Source organism: Giraffa tippelskirchi, chromosome 3 (assembly GCF_054371585.1).
Source record: "Giraffa tippelskirchi isolate mGirTip1 chromosome 3, T2T-mGirTip1v1.2.pri, whole genome shotgun sequence".
NCBI classification, from domain to species: domain Eukaryota; kingdom Metazoa; phylum Chordata; class Mammalia; order Artiodactyla; family Giraffidae; genus Giraffa; species Giraffa tippelskirchi.
The window spans coordinates 164,247,604-164,261,268 of record NC_137277.1 but is presented as its reverse complement, the minus strand read 5'-3'; the positions used below and the strand labels follow the sequence as shown (position 1 = coordinate 164,261,268).

Here is a 13,665-nt window from a genome sequence, read left to right as displayed (position 1 = left end):
AAGGATCCAACCCACGTCCCCCACACTGCAAAGCAGATTCTTAACCACTGGACCACCAGGGAAGTCCCCAGAGTGCATTCTTACAGCAGACATGTCTTAGCAGCTGAGCACACACGCATTTATTTATCACATGCTTGCCATGCAGGGATCAAACCCATGCCCCCTACAGTGGAAGCCCGAGTCTTAACCACTGGACCACCAAAGAAGTCCCTCCTTTGTTCAGATTCTTTTGGTCATTATTTGGGCCTCCTCAACTAAACAGGTTTGGGAGAAACTTGTCTCTTTTCATCTTAGCTAAAATAAAGGAAAGTTATAATGAGAATTTACTCTGGGAGAAGGCTGCATTTAGACTTTATTGAAGGCCCAAATCAGGCCCTTGAAATAAAAAGGGTCAACTCTTTTTCCTCCCTCCCTGGCCTACTGAGATTTAACTGCAATGAACAGGCACCATCTCTATACTCTGCTCCTAATCAGTGAGCTAGCTCCACCAGCCCTGGCCATTTGGATAGCTAAAGATTGTTCCTTTCAGGAAGAGGACTGACGGCTGTGTTGGCAAATCTAGAAATCATTCAGACACTGCATCTGATAGGAAATTAGCAGAATAGAGAGTGTATAAAGGGACCAGTAACTGTTTCTGGAATTTTGAAATTTCTTCTTCATTTTGATATAGGACAACCTGGCAGACTCTCAAGCTTGGCAGACCTTAGGTCACCCTCCCAGAATAAGCCCCTGCAGTACAAAAGCAAGGCAGCTTGCCTCAGCTCCTACATTAATTCAATAACTGCGAAGTGCAACCCCAGCTCTGGAAAAAAAACTGGAAAAGGGAATAGGACAGAGACAGGTTTCTGATGCAAAAGCAATCTGTCGGTATCCATTACCTTGAAGCAAGGACTAATAGTGGGGGGCCAGCGCACAGGGTCCTTGAGAATGAGGCTGACCAGCTGAAAGATGCTCGTGGTATAGAAGGGAGGGGTGCCTACAGCCAGCTCATACAATATGCAGCCCACCGACCAGAGGTCCGCAGTGTGGTCATAAGGTCGTTCCTCCACCAGCTCTGGGGACATGTAGAGTGGTGTGCCTTTGATGGATGTCAGCACCATCGTGTTAGTGCTCATAGCCCGGGCAAACCTGCAGGAGATGATGGAATGGAAATGGAAAGAAGATATTCAGTCAAAACTAGAGCTGCTCGCTGCTAACTATTACTGTGTGAGATCTCCCCAACCTGAACAGAGAGAACACCTTCTAAAAGACCCAGCAGGAACCCTATTCTCCAGCCCAGGTTCTAAAAGGAGGCCCAGGGAAGTCAAGCATACAGTACAAGGCTCACTACAAAACCAGAGGTGGAGACACTAGGTCAGGCTCCTCACCCAAAGTCACAGAGCTTGATACCACCACCCTTGGCAAGAAGGATGTTCTGAGGCTTCATGTCTCGGTGGAGGATACGGTGGGAATGCAGGTAGTACAGGGCTGACACCAACTGGGCAGCAATGGCCTGAACCTACAGGTCAAATAGTCAGGTTGGAGGAAGAAAGGAAAGGTTAGAGGAAGGAGCCCAAGGACTCCACCTAACAGTACGGCAGACATGACATGACCTTTCTTCCCTCCCTTTCTTCCACAGCATCACACGATATCTTCCTTAGTTCTTGTCTTTCATTTGTTTATTCATTTGTTTGAGGAAAATATATTGAGTCTCACTGACTAGCTGCATGACCACAGGCAAATTATCCCGTGCCTCACAGATTCATCATCTACTGATAAGGTGACAATAATGATATTACTTGTCTCATAGGATCACTGTGAGGATTTAAATGAGTTCAAGCATGTAAAGTGATGGAACACTCAGAATGGTGCCTGGCACTTAGTAAGCATTCATATATATTATACGTATTATATAGTCATTACATAAGACAAAGTCCCTCTTCCCAAGAGAAGTAGCCAAACAAACAAGACAGACAAAATAAACAAGGTGATGACTTACAAATAACGATGATTGCTTGGAAGGAAGCAGAATGCTGTGACAGGAAGCCCTGATGGGGGCCTACTTGCCAGAGTACACAGAAATCCCTGGAATGAATATGGCTGGAGAATGTGTTCAACCTACTGCTAACCACTGTGTCTTGGTGGTGAATCCTGCCTTAACCACAACTCTTATCCCTTCCTGCCTCTCTGGTACCACCACACTTGGACTTCTTTCCTAAAGGTGCCTAACAATAGGAATAATATTAGCTCCCTATAATAATAGCTAACTATTGAATACTGTGTGTCAGGTATTCTTTCAAACACTTTACATGAATCAACTCATTAATCTTCCCATTAATGCCTTATGAGGTAGACATTATTATTATTTCCATTTTTAAATGAGGAAACTGAGTAAAGAGAGGTTAAACTAACTTGCCCAAGAAGACCCAGCCAGAAAGTGTCAGACCTAATCTCTGTATTCAGAGAACTTGGGTTCCAGTTTTCACATACTTTACTGTCATACCACATTGCCTCCATATACATATAGACTCTTACATTTTACTCAGGAGTTTTCAGAATAGAGACTCTCTATACCCTCAGCTCTCCCTACAGTCTTTAACCTGAGGAGAGGTCAGGGGCGGGAGAAGTTTGAGCTGAGAATACCTGGTCTTCTGGAAGTTTTCCGTCATCTTCGAGGATCTGAAAGAGCTCTCCTTCAGCATAGTCTGTCACCACCACCACCTGCAGGGAATAGGCAGTGCTGCTGATGGCTCCAAATGTATGTATTTTGAGGCTGGGAAATTCCTGGGACCCTTCCTCTTGGGGAGAAGTGACCCCCAAACCAAAGCACACCTCTTTGTCAGTCTCAAAGCTATCAAGCATATGCACAATGTTGGGGTGCCGCAGACCCCGCATGATTTCAATCTCCCGTTGCAGATTCCTCAGCTCCTTCTCTGAGCGTCCCAATTTTGGAATGAACTTCAGGGCCACCACCTGTCAGTGGTAAGGTCAAGAGTCAAGGCCTAATCGCACTATTGAAACATTAGCGTCAGGGCTCCAGAGCTGCCTTTAGATTGTCTGAGAGCAATTCTCACTGTACTTTGCTAGTCTCCCACTCCACTTTACTCATGGTACCCTCCATGGGTACCCTCCGACTGACCTTACCCAGGCTTCCCCTGCCTCTTGCCCTAGGAGGAAATTGCCTTTGCCAGTTAGATCCTTTTGGTGGATTCTGGGGGAGGTGTTCTGATCTGAATAAAGAACTCAAGATTTAAGGGATTTAGGAGGAAGGGAAGGAAGGAAAAATGAAGAGGGTAGAATAGAGCTCAAGTGGTTTATCCCTTCCTGTATGGTAAGTGGAAGTGTTAGTTGTTCAGTCATGTCTGACTCTTTGAGACCCCGTGGACTGTGGCCCACCAGGCTCCTCTGTCCATGGGATTTCCTAGGCAGGAATACTGGAGTGAGTTGCCATTCCCTTCTCCAGATCTTCTCAAACCAGGGATTGAACCTGGGTCCCCGCACTGCAGACAGATTCTTTACAGTCTGAGCCACCCAGGAAGCCCCAGATACTACCACTACTCATAACAATAATTTATTGTTTCCTAGGTGCCAGACACTGTGTCAAGTGATTCAGTGTGACATCACACTTAATCCTCAAACCCCATCACTCACACACTGTTCTTAATTTCATTCTATAGATGAGAAAACTGAGACGTAGAAAGGTTGAGTAACTTGTCTATAGTGCTAAGACTAGAAAGTGGTGGAGCTATGATCTGAAGCCAAGAAAGCCAATTTCAGAGCTCATATTCCATAAGTATGAAGGAGTCAGTGTCTTAGGAATACAGGTCACTGCTCTGGTCCCATACTCCAATGGGGTTCAGGGTGTGGAATCCCTCCCAAGAGATATCCCTCCGTGTTCACCACCTGAGCACTGTATTTTCTTCGACCTTTGTACACCCTCCCAAAAGAGCCTTCTCCAATCATCTCCAATACGTGGTACTTTTCCATGACAGAGATTTCAGGATCCCTCAGAAGGAAGGAGGTAGAGATGGTGACGAAGGGCTACAGCTCCAGGGACAGTTCCACGCATCTGGGAGGCCTGGCTCGGGCACGAAAGAAAGGTTAACGTTAGCCGCCTTGCCTTTTCTTTTTTTTTCGTAACAATCCAGGTCTCATAAACAAGGTAGGGTGCAGTGGATGAAAAAATGATATCTTGGAGCAGATCGCCTCCTGTAGTTCTCCTTCCTTTTCTCCTGCTGCCCCCTAACCCAACCTCGTTCCCATCCCACCCCGAGACTCACTCCCCGTCTACCCAGCCTAGCCCACCCGACCCTAGGCCCCGGCCTCTCCCCTCGGCCCCGCCCTCTCCACTCAGCCTCACCCCCCCCGACTCCGCCCCCTCCGCCCAGCCTCGCTCCCGCCGACCCCGCCCCTCTCCGCCCAGCCTCGCCCACCGACCCCGCCCCTTTCAGCCACCCCAAAGTTCCTGCCATCGCCACCCTCCTCAGCACCCTCACCCCGCGCGCTCAGCGGACAGGAGCCCCTCTCTTACTCCCAGCCTAGGAGCTTCAAGCTCCTCAGGCCGAGGGACGCCGGCCCTGGCCTTCAGCTCCGCCCCTTCTGGCTGCCTTCGTACTTTGCCTGAGTTAGCGTTCTTCTCCACCCCCACTGCCGGTCTCTTTAGACTCACACTATTACCAATTTTACTCGGTAGAACTGGTCAGAGGTTCGGAGAACAGAGAGGTCCAGGGGTGTGGGCGAGACAGTGGACCGCCCATAGGCAATTCCTAAGGGCACTTCCGAACCGTCCCTTGGCCATCAGGACCATCTAAGGACCCGGAGTCGGCGGTTGCCTAGAAACGGCCGCTAGCCACCCTCCCTCCCCTGTTTAACTCACCGCCTCCGACTGCCCGGAGAGTATTTCCGGTTCCGGCTGCGAGCCGCAGAAGACATGGCGGTGTCTGCGTCGGCTGCTGCAGGGGATGAGGACTGGTAACTTTGGGGGCATGGGCTTTGGCTGACCGCCTGGATCCGGTCCGGGGGACTAGCGGCAGCCGCGGACGGTCCATACGGCGGGTGTGTGTGGCGGGGCGAGGGATGAGGGATGTTAGAGACGCTGACATTTCTACTTAAGAGAGTTCTGGAGTGAGGAGCGGGTGGGTGGTGGAGGGGCGCTTATCTGACTGGGAGACCGCATCAGCGCCGGCCTGGCCAGTTCGATCATCCGACTTCAACCCGTCCCATTCTATCTGAAGTGGATTTGCTCAGGGTCTCGGTGCGGAGCAAATGCCTGTTTATCAAATCTCTCCCCCATCCCTTATCCTTCCCGGAACCGATATCCTCCAGTCCACCGTTCCTCATTCCCCTTGAATCAGTCTATTTCGCTGAGGCTTTCCGCAGCCTCAGCCTTTTCCCTTACTGACAGCACTAATGAGGACTGTTGTCCGAATAAAGCTTTACACCTCACAAAAGCTCTCCTAGTCCTTCTCTTAAGCATTCTTAACAAGGGGACCAGAACCTGGAAGGACTCTGGGGTTTGGAAATAGATAAATATGGGTTCACTTCACATTTTATTAGCTATGTGATGCTGACCAGGCCACCTAGCTTCTGTGAGTCAGTGTCCTCAAATGTTAAAAAAGTGGGTGTGTCATCCACCTCAGAATACCTGAGAGAATCAAGATGGATTTGTAACATACAGAAGCCTCCTTTTCATTAGCAGCTCTGTGGTGTAGCACCTGAGGAGACGACCTGACTTAATGAGGTAAAATGATTTGCCAAAAGGTACATAGTTATCACTAGGAATCCAGGTTATCTGATTCCAAAACTTACGTTCTTAGTTCTAGGGCATTTTACAGTTCCCCCCTCCCCTTTTTTTCTGTCACCATCTTACCGCCGTCCCATCCCATATCTCACATCCAGAGCCCAAGTCACAGGTAGAGTGTGTGAAGTATTGAAGGACCTCTTGATGGAGGCTGTACCTCAGTGTTTCGTTGGTTCAGGGAGTCCAGCCAGTGCTGGCCTTTTTTGAGACCTCCTAGATGTGGTTTACAACTTATTCAGGGGGACTTTAAGATTCTAAGGGGACACTTTTTGCCATGACAAGGGCAGTATTGATCGTACAGCTAGTCTGTGGTGCTCTAACATTCTGACGCTCTTGCCAACCAGAACTACTCAACTGTTACCTACATTATCTATTTTATATATTGTCTGCTTAAGACTTAAAGAGACTTTTAAAGTTTTGAGAATCAATCTCTCTCTGTACACACACACACAGACACACACATATCAAGCTGGGGTAACTCTGTTCTTAGTGAAGAAGGGATAAGATATAAGTATGAGAAAGCAAACCAAAAATGTATCTTTCCACATATTATCTGGGTAAAGCTGTGCCCTCAAGCCAGCCACTCATCTTCAGTGGCATTATATCTCCTGTTTCTTTTAAGGAAATGTGTGTCTTCCGATTTACATCAGGACCACTGGATCCTGACCTGGACATGCTGATCTAGATCAGTCAGACAACAGGGATCATAAATATATTGAATATTAACTACATCCTTCTGTCTTTCCTTTTATGGGAAAAGGTTATACACAAACAGGAAAAAAAGAGGACATAGACTCACTACTATAGTCAGAATACTATTAGGCACTTCACATAAACAAATCACCTTTCATCCTCATAACCCTGAGTGGGTGATAGTATCTGTATGTGGTAGACAGGGCTGACAGATAAAAGTAACTACTCAGATCACATAGCTGGTAAGTGATTGGTACCTGTTCCTCATTCCAAGGCTGATGACTCTTCCATTGCAGCACAGCCTTTACAGCACATAGATCTGTTCTGTTCAGGTTGGTATCTCCTTTGAGGAGGTTTACAGTGACTGGTATTGGCAGTGTGCGTAGACTCTGGGATCCATGATGAACACTGGTGTAAGGAAAGCCAGAAGTGGTACTTTAATGCTAATCAACGAATGTTATATTTCTGCGTCAGGGAGATGGCCACTAACAAACAGCCAACAGTGCAATGAAACTTAAAACGGAGCTGGAAACCTCGCTCTGGTCCCAGTTCTGCCTCCATTAAGCCTTGAGATTTGGACTAGTCTTTTTATCTTTTTGGGAATCTGTTTCCTCATCTGTTGGCAGAAATGATCTCTAAAACTCTGATTCCCATGCTTCCTACCTGGCCACCTGACAAATTAGAAACATTTCCCGAATTTTTATGGAGGTTAGCAAGAGAATACACTCAGACAGATGGCCTATTTTCTACAAACCCAGCCTTCGTTGAGTTTAGTAGGCCTTAATATGAAGAGTTGTTAATGGTAAGTCAATCTCCCCCTGTCTCTCTAGGGTCCTTCCCTCTGAAGTTGAAGTGTTAGAGTCTATCTACCTGGATGAACTACAGGTGGTTAAAGGAAATGGCAGGTACGTGTTCAACTGGAGATGGGCAGGAGTCCCCTTGGTAATAAGAGGATTCCATGCAGTATCTGTGAGCTTTGATTCAAAAATATTTCTGTCATGTGGACAAAGATTGTTTAATCACCCCAAAAGAAAGAGCCTGATGCTCACTTCTTCTGCCCACTTCACTCTCTTACCATCAAGCCCCTGCACAGTCACATCCCAGGTCTCTACTTCATCCACCTGCAGGTCGTCGCCATGGGAGATCTGCATCACGCTGCACCCTGCCACTGCAGAGGACCAGGATGCCCAGTATGTCTGCTTCACTTTGGTGCTTCAGGTTCCAACACAGGTGAGGCCTCTATGGCAGCAACGGGAGGAAGGGAAGAGGCCATGGGGGTAGAGGGCCTTAGCAGTAACATGTTATTTTCTCCCTCTAGTATCCCCATAAGGTGCCACAGATCTCTATCCGTAACCCCCGAGGACTCTCAGATGAACAGATCCACAAGTGAGTCGGGCTTGTCAGAGCAGGGAAAACGTGGGAAACAACTCAGTCTGGAGAGGGAAGTGGGCAGGCCTCATGTTTGCTTTGCCCTCTCCTGCCAGGATCTCACAGGCGCTGAGCCACGTGGCTGAGGCTGGACTGGGTACTGCCATGCTCTATGAACTCATCGAGGTAAGAGGTTTGCTAGCCTGGGGAAATGTCCTTCCCTTCCAGCTACACCAGTTTCTCTCAACAGAGGTTATGGTCCTAGAATCTTAAATATGTTTGGAGACATTCATTTAGTTCTTGTTTAGGTAAGGCCTAAACTGATCCAGAAAGATGAGACTGTCTTGTGTTTCAAAAAATCTCCCCAAAAGACAGTTCTGTAGCTTCCCCAAGTTGCCTATTCCAGCATCTTGACAGAAAATTATTTTTCCTCTTTAACTTGTATTTTTCGTGCTCACCAAGAGTGCATTTCTTGTTCTTCTGGCATTGGAAACTGATAGTAGCTGGAGATCTTGCCTGGAGGGTCTAGCCATAAATGAACATTTGAAGGGTAGTCTGCCATTTCAGTTCAGTTCAGTCGCTTAGTCATGTCTGACTCTTTGCAACCTCATGGACTACAGCACGCCAGGCTCTCTGTCCATCACCAACTCCCAATGTTCACCCAAACTCATGTCCATGGAGTCGGTGATGCTATCCAACCATCTCCTTCTCTGTCTTCCCCTTCTCCCATCTTCAGTCTTTCCCAGTATCAGGGTCTTTTCCAATGAGTCAGTTCTTCGCATCAGATGGCCAAAGTATTGGAGCTTCAGCTTCAGCATCAGTCCTTCCAATGAATATTCAGGACTGATTTCCTTTAGATGGACTGGTTGGATCTCCTTGCAGTCCAAGGGACTCTCAAGAGTCTTCTCCAACACCACAGTTCAAAAGCATCAATTCTTCGGCACTCAGCTTTCTTTATAGCCCAACTCTCACATCCATCCATGACTACTGGAAAAAACCATAGCTTTGACTAGATGGACCTTTGTTGGCAAAGTAATGTCTCTGCTTTTTAATATGCTGTCTAGGTTGGTCATAACTTCCTTCCAAGGAGTAAGCGTCTTTTAATTTCATGGCTGCAGTCACCATCTGCAGTGATTTTGGAGCCCAAAAAAATTAAGTCTGTCACTGATTCCATTGCTTCCCCATCTATTTGCTGTGAAGTGATGGGACCAGATGCCATGATTTTAGTTTTTTGAATGTTGAGTTTTAAGCCAACTTTTTCACTCTCTTTCACTTTCATCAAGAGGCTCTTTAGTTCTTCTTCACTTTCTTCCATAAGGGTGGTGTCTTCTGCATATCTGAGATTATTGATACTTCTCCCAGAAATCTTGATTCCAACTTGTGCTTCATCCAGTCCAGCGTTTCTCGTGATGTACTCTGCATAAAGTTAAATAAGCAGGGTGACAATATACAGCCTGACGTACTCCTTTCCCAATTTAGAACCAGTCGGTTGTTGCATGTCCAGTTTCTAACTGTTGCTTCCTGACCTGCATACAGATTTCTCAGGAGGTAGGTCAGGTGGTCTGATATTCCCATCTCTTTCAGAATTTTCCACAGTTTGTTGTGATCCACACAGTCAGAGGTTTTGGCATAGTCAATAAAGCAGATGTTTTTCTGGAACTCTTGCTTTTTCGATGATCCAACAGATGTTGGCAATTTGATCTCTGGTTCCTCGGCCTTTTCTAAAACCAGCTTGAACATCCTGGAAGTTTATGGTTCACGTACTATTGAAGCCTGGCTTGGAGAATTTTGAGCATTACTTTGCTAGCGTGTGAGATGAGTGCAATTATGCGGTAGTTTGAGCGTTCTTTGACATTGCCTTTCTTAGGGATTGAAATGAAAACTGACCTTTTCCAGTCCTGTGGCACTGCTGAGTTTTCCAAATTTGCTGGCATATTGAGTGCAGCACTTTCACAGCATCATCTTTTAGGATTTGAAATAACTCAACTGGAATTCCGTCACCTCCACTAGCTTTGTTCGTACTGATGCTTCCTAAGGCCCACTTGACTTCGCATTCCAAGATGTCTGGCTCTAGGTGAGTGATCACACCATTATGATTATCTGGGTCATGAAGATCTTTTTTGTATAGTACTTCTGTGTATTCTTGCCACCTCTTCTGAATATCTTCTGTTTCTGTTAGGTCCATGCCATTTCTGTCCTTTATTGTGCCCATTTTTCCATGAAATTTTCCCTTGGTATCTCTAATTTTCTTGAAGAGATTTCTGGTAGTCTGCCAATGGAGCTGACTAGAAAGAGTCTTGGTTCTTTTCCTCAGAGTTTCTATGCTAATGAAGGAAACAACCCACATGACATTATGCCTAGAGCTACAAGTTAATATACACAGCTAACTTTTGTTTGAGATCAGAAACACAAATGCAGCCTTTTTTCCCTCTGCTTTCAGTTTTTAAGGAAAATGTTCATAAAAGAATGAAGGTGGGCGGCCTGGAGTCAGAATGGGCATGGAGCACTGTAGCATTTCTGAGTCAGCCTCCACAATGCAGCTTTGAACTTGGTGGAATTCCAGAACAGTCGCTATCCGAGTGACAGTGCACCTGTGTATTTCATAGCTTGCTGCCTTTCCAGTTCTCTGTCTGTTTGGGGTATCCATGCCTTCACTTTTCTTTCTGAAAGCTGACTCCACAACAGGCTCACTGAGGGAGAGATACTTAAAGAAAGGCCTCCCAGAAGATGTGAGTTTTAACTGAACACTTTTTTTTCTAAGTTGTTTTTATTTTCATCCCCAAGATGTACTTCAAGTGACTTAATGAGTGGAAAAACAATTAAATTGGATTTTGGAGCTAGGTAGATTTGTGGGGGAGGGGTGGGGCATAGGGAAGGATTGATTCTAAGCAGAAATGATCACCAAGACTGAAATGCATGAACATAAGGCAAACTGGCCCTGTGGGAGACAGCCCTGCCAGTCACTCCTGGGAATAGCTAACAAGCTTCGTTCACAGTTCTGGCCCCTGCCTCCCTATTTGAACAGCTTTTTTCTCTCCTCTCAGAAAGGGAAGGAAATTCTCACGGATAACAACATCCCCCATGGCCAGTGCGTCATCTGCCTCTATGGTTTCCAGGTGGGTTACTCTCTTGGGACCTGGGGGTCTGCAGGTGACAGACACGAGGGCTCAGGAGGGAGAGTGCTGACAGTGTCCCACCTCCACCCTCCCTCCAGGAGAAGGAGGCCTTTACCAAAACACCCTGTTACCACTACTTCCACTGCCACTGCCTGGCCCGGTACATCCAGCACATGGAGCACGAGCTGCAGGCCCAGGGACGGGAGCGAGAACAGGAACGACAGCATGCTGTGCCAGAACAGGTCAACTCCTCACCCGTGTTTGCATGACTCACAGCCTTTCTATCCCTCCATTCCAGGGCCGCCTTAGCCTTTTCAGGGTTATAGGTACCTTTGAGATGAATGAAAGTTCACCTCTGTCCAGGAAAAAGGGCATCCTTATATCTGTGTAATCATATTGCATGTGGTTTCAGAAAGTTCCCAGACCTCTAGCTCGGTAGCCCCTGCTCTGTCCCCACTCACTGCTGGGTGAGTAGGCCCATGCCCCTTTGTCCCAACCCTCTGCAGTTGAGGCTGGCCAGCTGGCGAGTGCCCTGGGCCAGGAAGCAGGGGTGTGATTTCGCCTCTCTTTTCAGAAGGCCGTTGGTGTGCAGTGCCCAGTGTGCAGAGAGCCACTCGTGTACGATCTTGCCTCCCTGAAAGGAGCCCCTGAACCCCAGCAGCCCATGGTAAGAGGACGCTCTTCTAATCTAAATCACGATCAATGGCATCTTGTCTGCTTCGAATGGGACTTCTAGAATTGGGCTTAAGCTGCCTGGGTCCCCTCTGCAAAGCCGTGGCCCCCAGCAGAAATCTAAAGTTTGTTCCAAATGAGCCTCATCAGTTCAGTTCAGTCACTGAGTCATGTCTGACTCTTTGTGATCTCATGGACTGCAGCACGCCCTGCCTCCCTGTCCATCACCAACTCCCAGAGTTTACCCAAACTCATGTCCATTGAGTCGGTGATGCCATCCAACCGTCTCATCCTCTGTCGTCCCCTTCTTCCATCTTCAATCTTTCCCAGCATCAAGGTCTTTTCCATTGAGTCATCTCTTCGCATCAGGTGGCCAAAGTATTGGAGTTTCAGCTTCAGCATCAGTCCTTCCTCAAGACTGAGCTCCTTTAGGATGCACTGGTTGGATCTCCTTGCAGTCCAAGGGACTCTCAAGAGTCTTCCAACACCACAGTTCAAAAGCATCAATTTTTTAGCGCTGAGCTTTCTTTATAGTCCAACTCTCACATCCATACATGACTACTGGAAAAACTATAGCCTTCACTAGACAGACCTTTGTTGGCAAAGTAATGTCTCTGCTTTTTAATATGCTGTCTAGGTTGGTCATAACTTTTCTTCCAAGGAGTAAGCGTGTTTTCATTTCATGGCTGCACTTCTCCAAATTTTCTCCAAGTCTTCTCCAACACAACTTCTCAGTCATGTCCGACTCTCTGCGACCCCGTGGACTATACAGTCCATGGAATTCTCCAGGCCAGAATACTGGAGTGGGTAGCCTATACCTTCTCCAGCAGATCTTCCTGACCCAGGAATGGAACCAGGGTTTCCTGCATTGCAGGCTGATTCTTTACCAATTGAACTATGAGGGAAGCCCTCTAATGAGCCTAATCCAAGGGATAAAACCAAGAACCTTGAGCCCATCTCCTGAGACAGTCTGGAAGAGCAGGGATTTTGGGTCTGCCTTCTGTTTATTCTTCCCTCCGTGCCACTCTGCTCCTTTCCCTCCAGGAGCTGTACCATCCTGATGCAGAGAGCTTGCGCCAGCAAGAAGAGCGCAAGAGGCTGTACCAGAGACAGCAAGAGAGGGGAGGCATCATCGACCTTGAGGCTGAGCGTAACCGGTACTTCATCAGCCTTCAGCAGGTGAGAGAATGGTTTCCCTCTCCTCCCTTGATGACAGCTACCTTCCTACCAGCACCCCCCTGCCATGCCCCGTGGGTGAGCTTTGCTGTACTCTGGGAGGTCTAGGCTGATGGCGGTTGGCTTGGACTCTGGGCAAGGGTCCTGCAGTTTCCTGCTCTAAGGAACTGTATCTCCATCACTGCCTCTGCTCACTTCTTCCTAGCCTCCTGCCCCTTTGGAACCCGAGTCAGCTATAGATGTCTCCAGAGGATCCCACCAGCCCAGCGCCCTTGCCACTGAACCATCCACCACATCAGCTACTCACACTGCTCTGTCAGCTCCTCTGCCTGTGGCCTCCCAGTACACATGTGAGAAGACTCCAGGGGCTGGGCCACATCTGCCAAAGCTGGGTGAGACCCAGAAAGCCGTGCTCGATCCCCGCCGGGCCAGTCGAGGCCCATGGAGACAGCCTGAACGGAGGTACCTGAAAGGAGGGGAGTGCAATACCCTCAAAGGTATGAGTGACACCCAGGAACTGCAGTCTCCTGAGGGGCCCCTCAAGGAGTCCATGGACCTAAAGCCAGAGTCTCGTAACCAAGGGGGTGAAGGTCCTCCCCAAGATAAGGGGCCTGGCGACTGGCAGGGTCCCCCACCCCGCAGGACTCGGGACTGTGCCCACTGGGAACGCGCCAAGAGTCGGACACCGGCTTCTTCCTACCCCCGCCTGCCTCGGGGTCGGGGAGCCTACCGGCCTGGTACTCGAAGAGAACCTGTGAGCCTCGAGTCAGAGGATGGTTCCTAGCAGTACTGTGGGGGGACAGGGAATTGGGTCGGGAGTGGGTAATAAAGAGATTGGCCTTGTTTGGCTTTCCTTACTCA

General features: G+C 48.0%; 2 protein-coding genes across 25 annotated transcripts in view; one reads left to right on the top strand and one right to left on the bottom strand.

Moving 5' to 3' along the window:
• Positions 1–5,397, bottom strand: part of STK36 (serine/threonine kinase 36) — a 27,092-nt gene extending 21,695 nt beyond the window's left edge. For 2 of the 13 annotated variants that reach the window (XM_081584032.1, XM_081584037.1), the window contains exons 1-6: positions 4,649–4,870; positions 3,883–4,057; positions 2,812–2,952; positions 2,623–2,700; positions 1,368–1,498; positions 879–1,128 (exon numbers count right to left, since the gene is read on the bottom strand). In XM_081584032.1, the coding sequence (XP_081440158.1) occupies positions 879–1,128; positions 1,368–1,498; positions 2,623–2,700; positions 2,812–2,952; positions 3,883–3,966 (684 nt within the window). In that variant the 5' untranslated portion in view covers positions 3,967–4,057; positions 4,649–4,870. Of the gene's footprint in view, positions 1–878; positions 1,129–1,367; positions 1,499–2,622; positions 2,701–2,811; positions 2,953–3,882; positions 4,058–4,099; positions 4,386–4,475; positions 4,581–4,648 lie in introns of those variants that run through there. The other 11 variants (XM_081584031.1, XM_081584036.1, XM_081584034.1 and 8 more) reach the window with 7 other exon arrangements.
• On the top strand, positions 4,901–13,665 carry RNF25 (ring finger protein 25). Of its 12 annotated transcripts, none has more exons than XM_081584061.1 (11): positions 4,901–4,950; positions 5,678–5,719; positions 7,303–7,377; positions 7,600–7,702; positions 7,791–7,858; positions 7,957–8,026; positions 10,885–10,956; positions 11,055–11,198; positions 11,534–11,623; positions 12,673–12,807; positions 13,010–13,665. In XM_081584061.1, exons 2-11 carry the CDS (start codon positions 5,715–5,717, stop codon positions 13,586–13,588), a joined length of 1,341 nt encoding a protein of 446 aa, XP_081440187.1. In that variant the 5' UTR covers positions 4,901–4,950; positions 5,678–5,714; the 3' UTR covers positions 13,589–13,665. The 12 variants fall into 12 exon arrangements, with proteins under 12 accessions (XP_081440187.1, XP_081440182.1, XP_081440186.1 ...); XM_081584056.1 differs by having other exon boundaries at positions 11,531–11,623; XM_081584060.1 differs by having other exon boundaries at positions 5,675–5,719.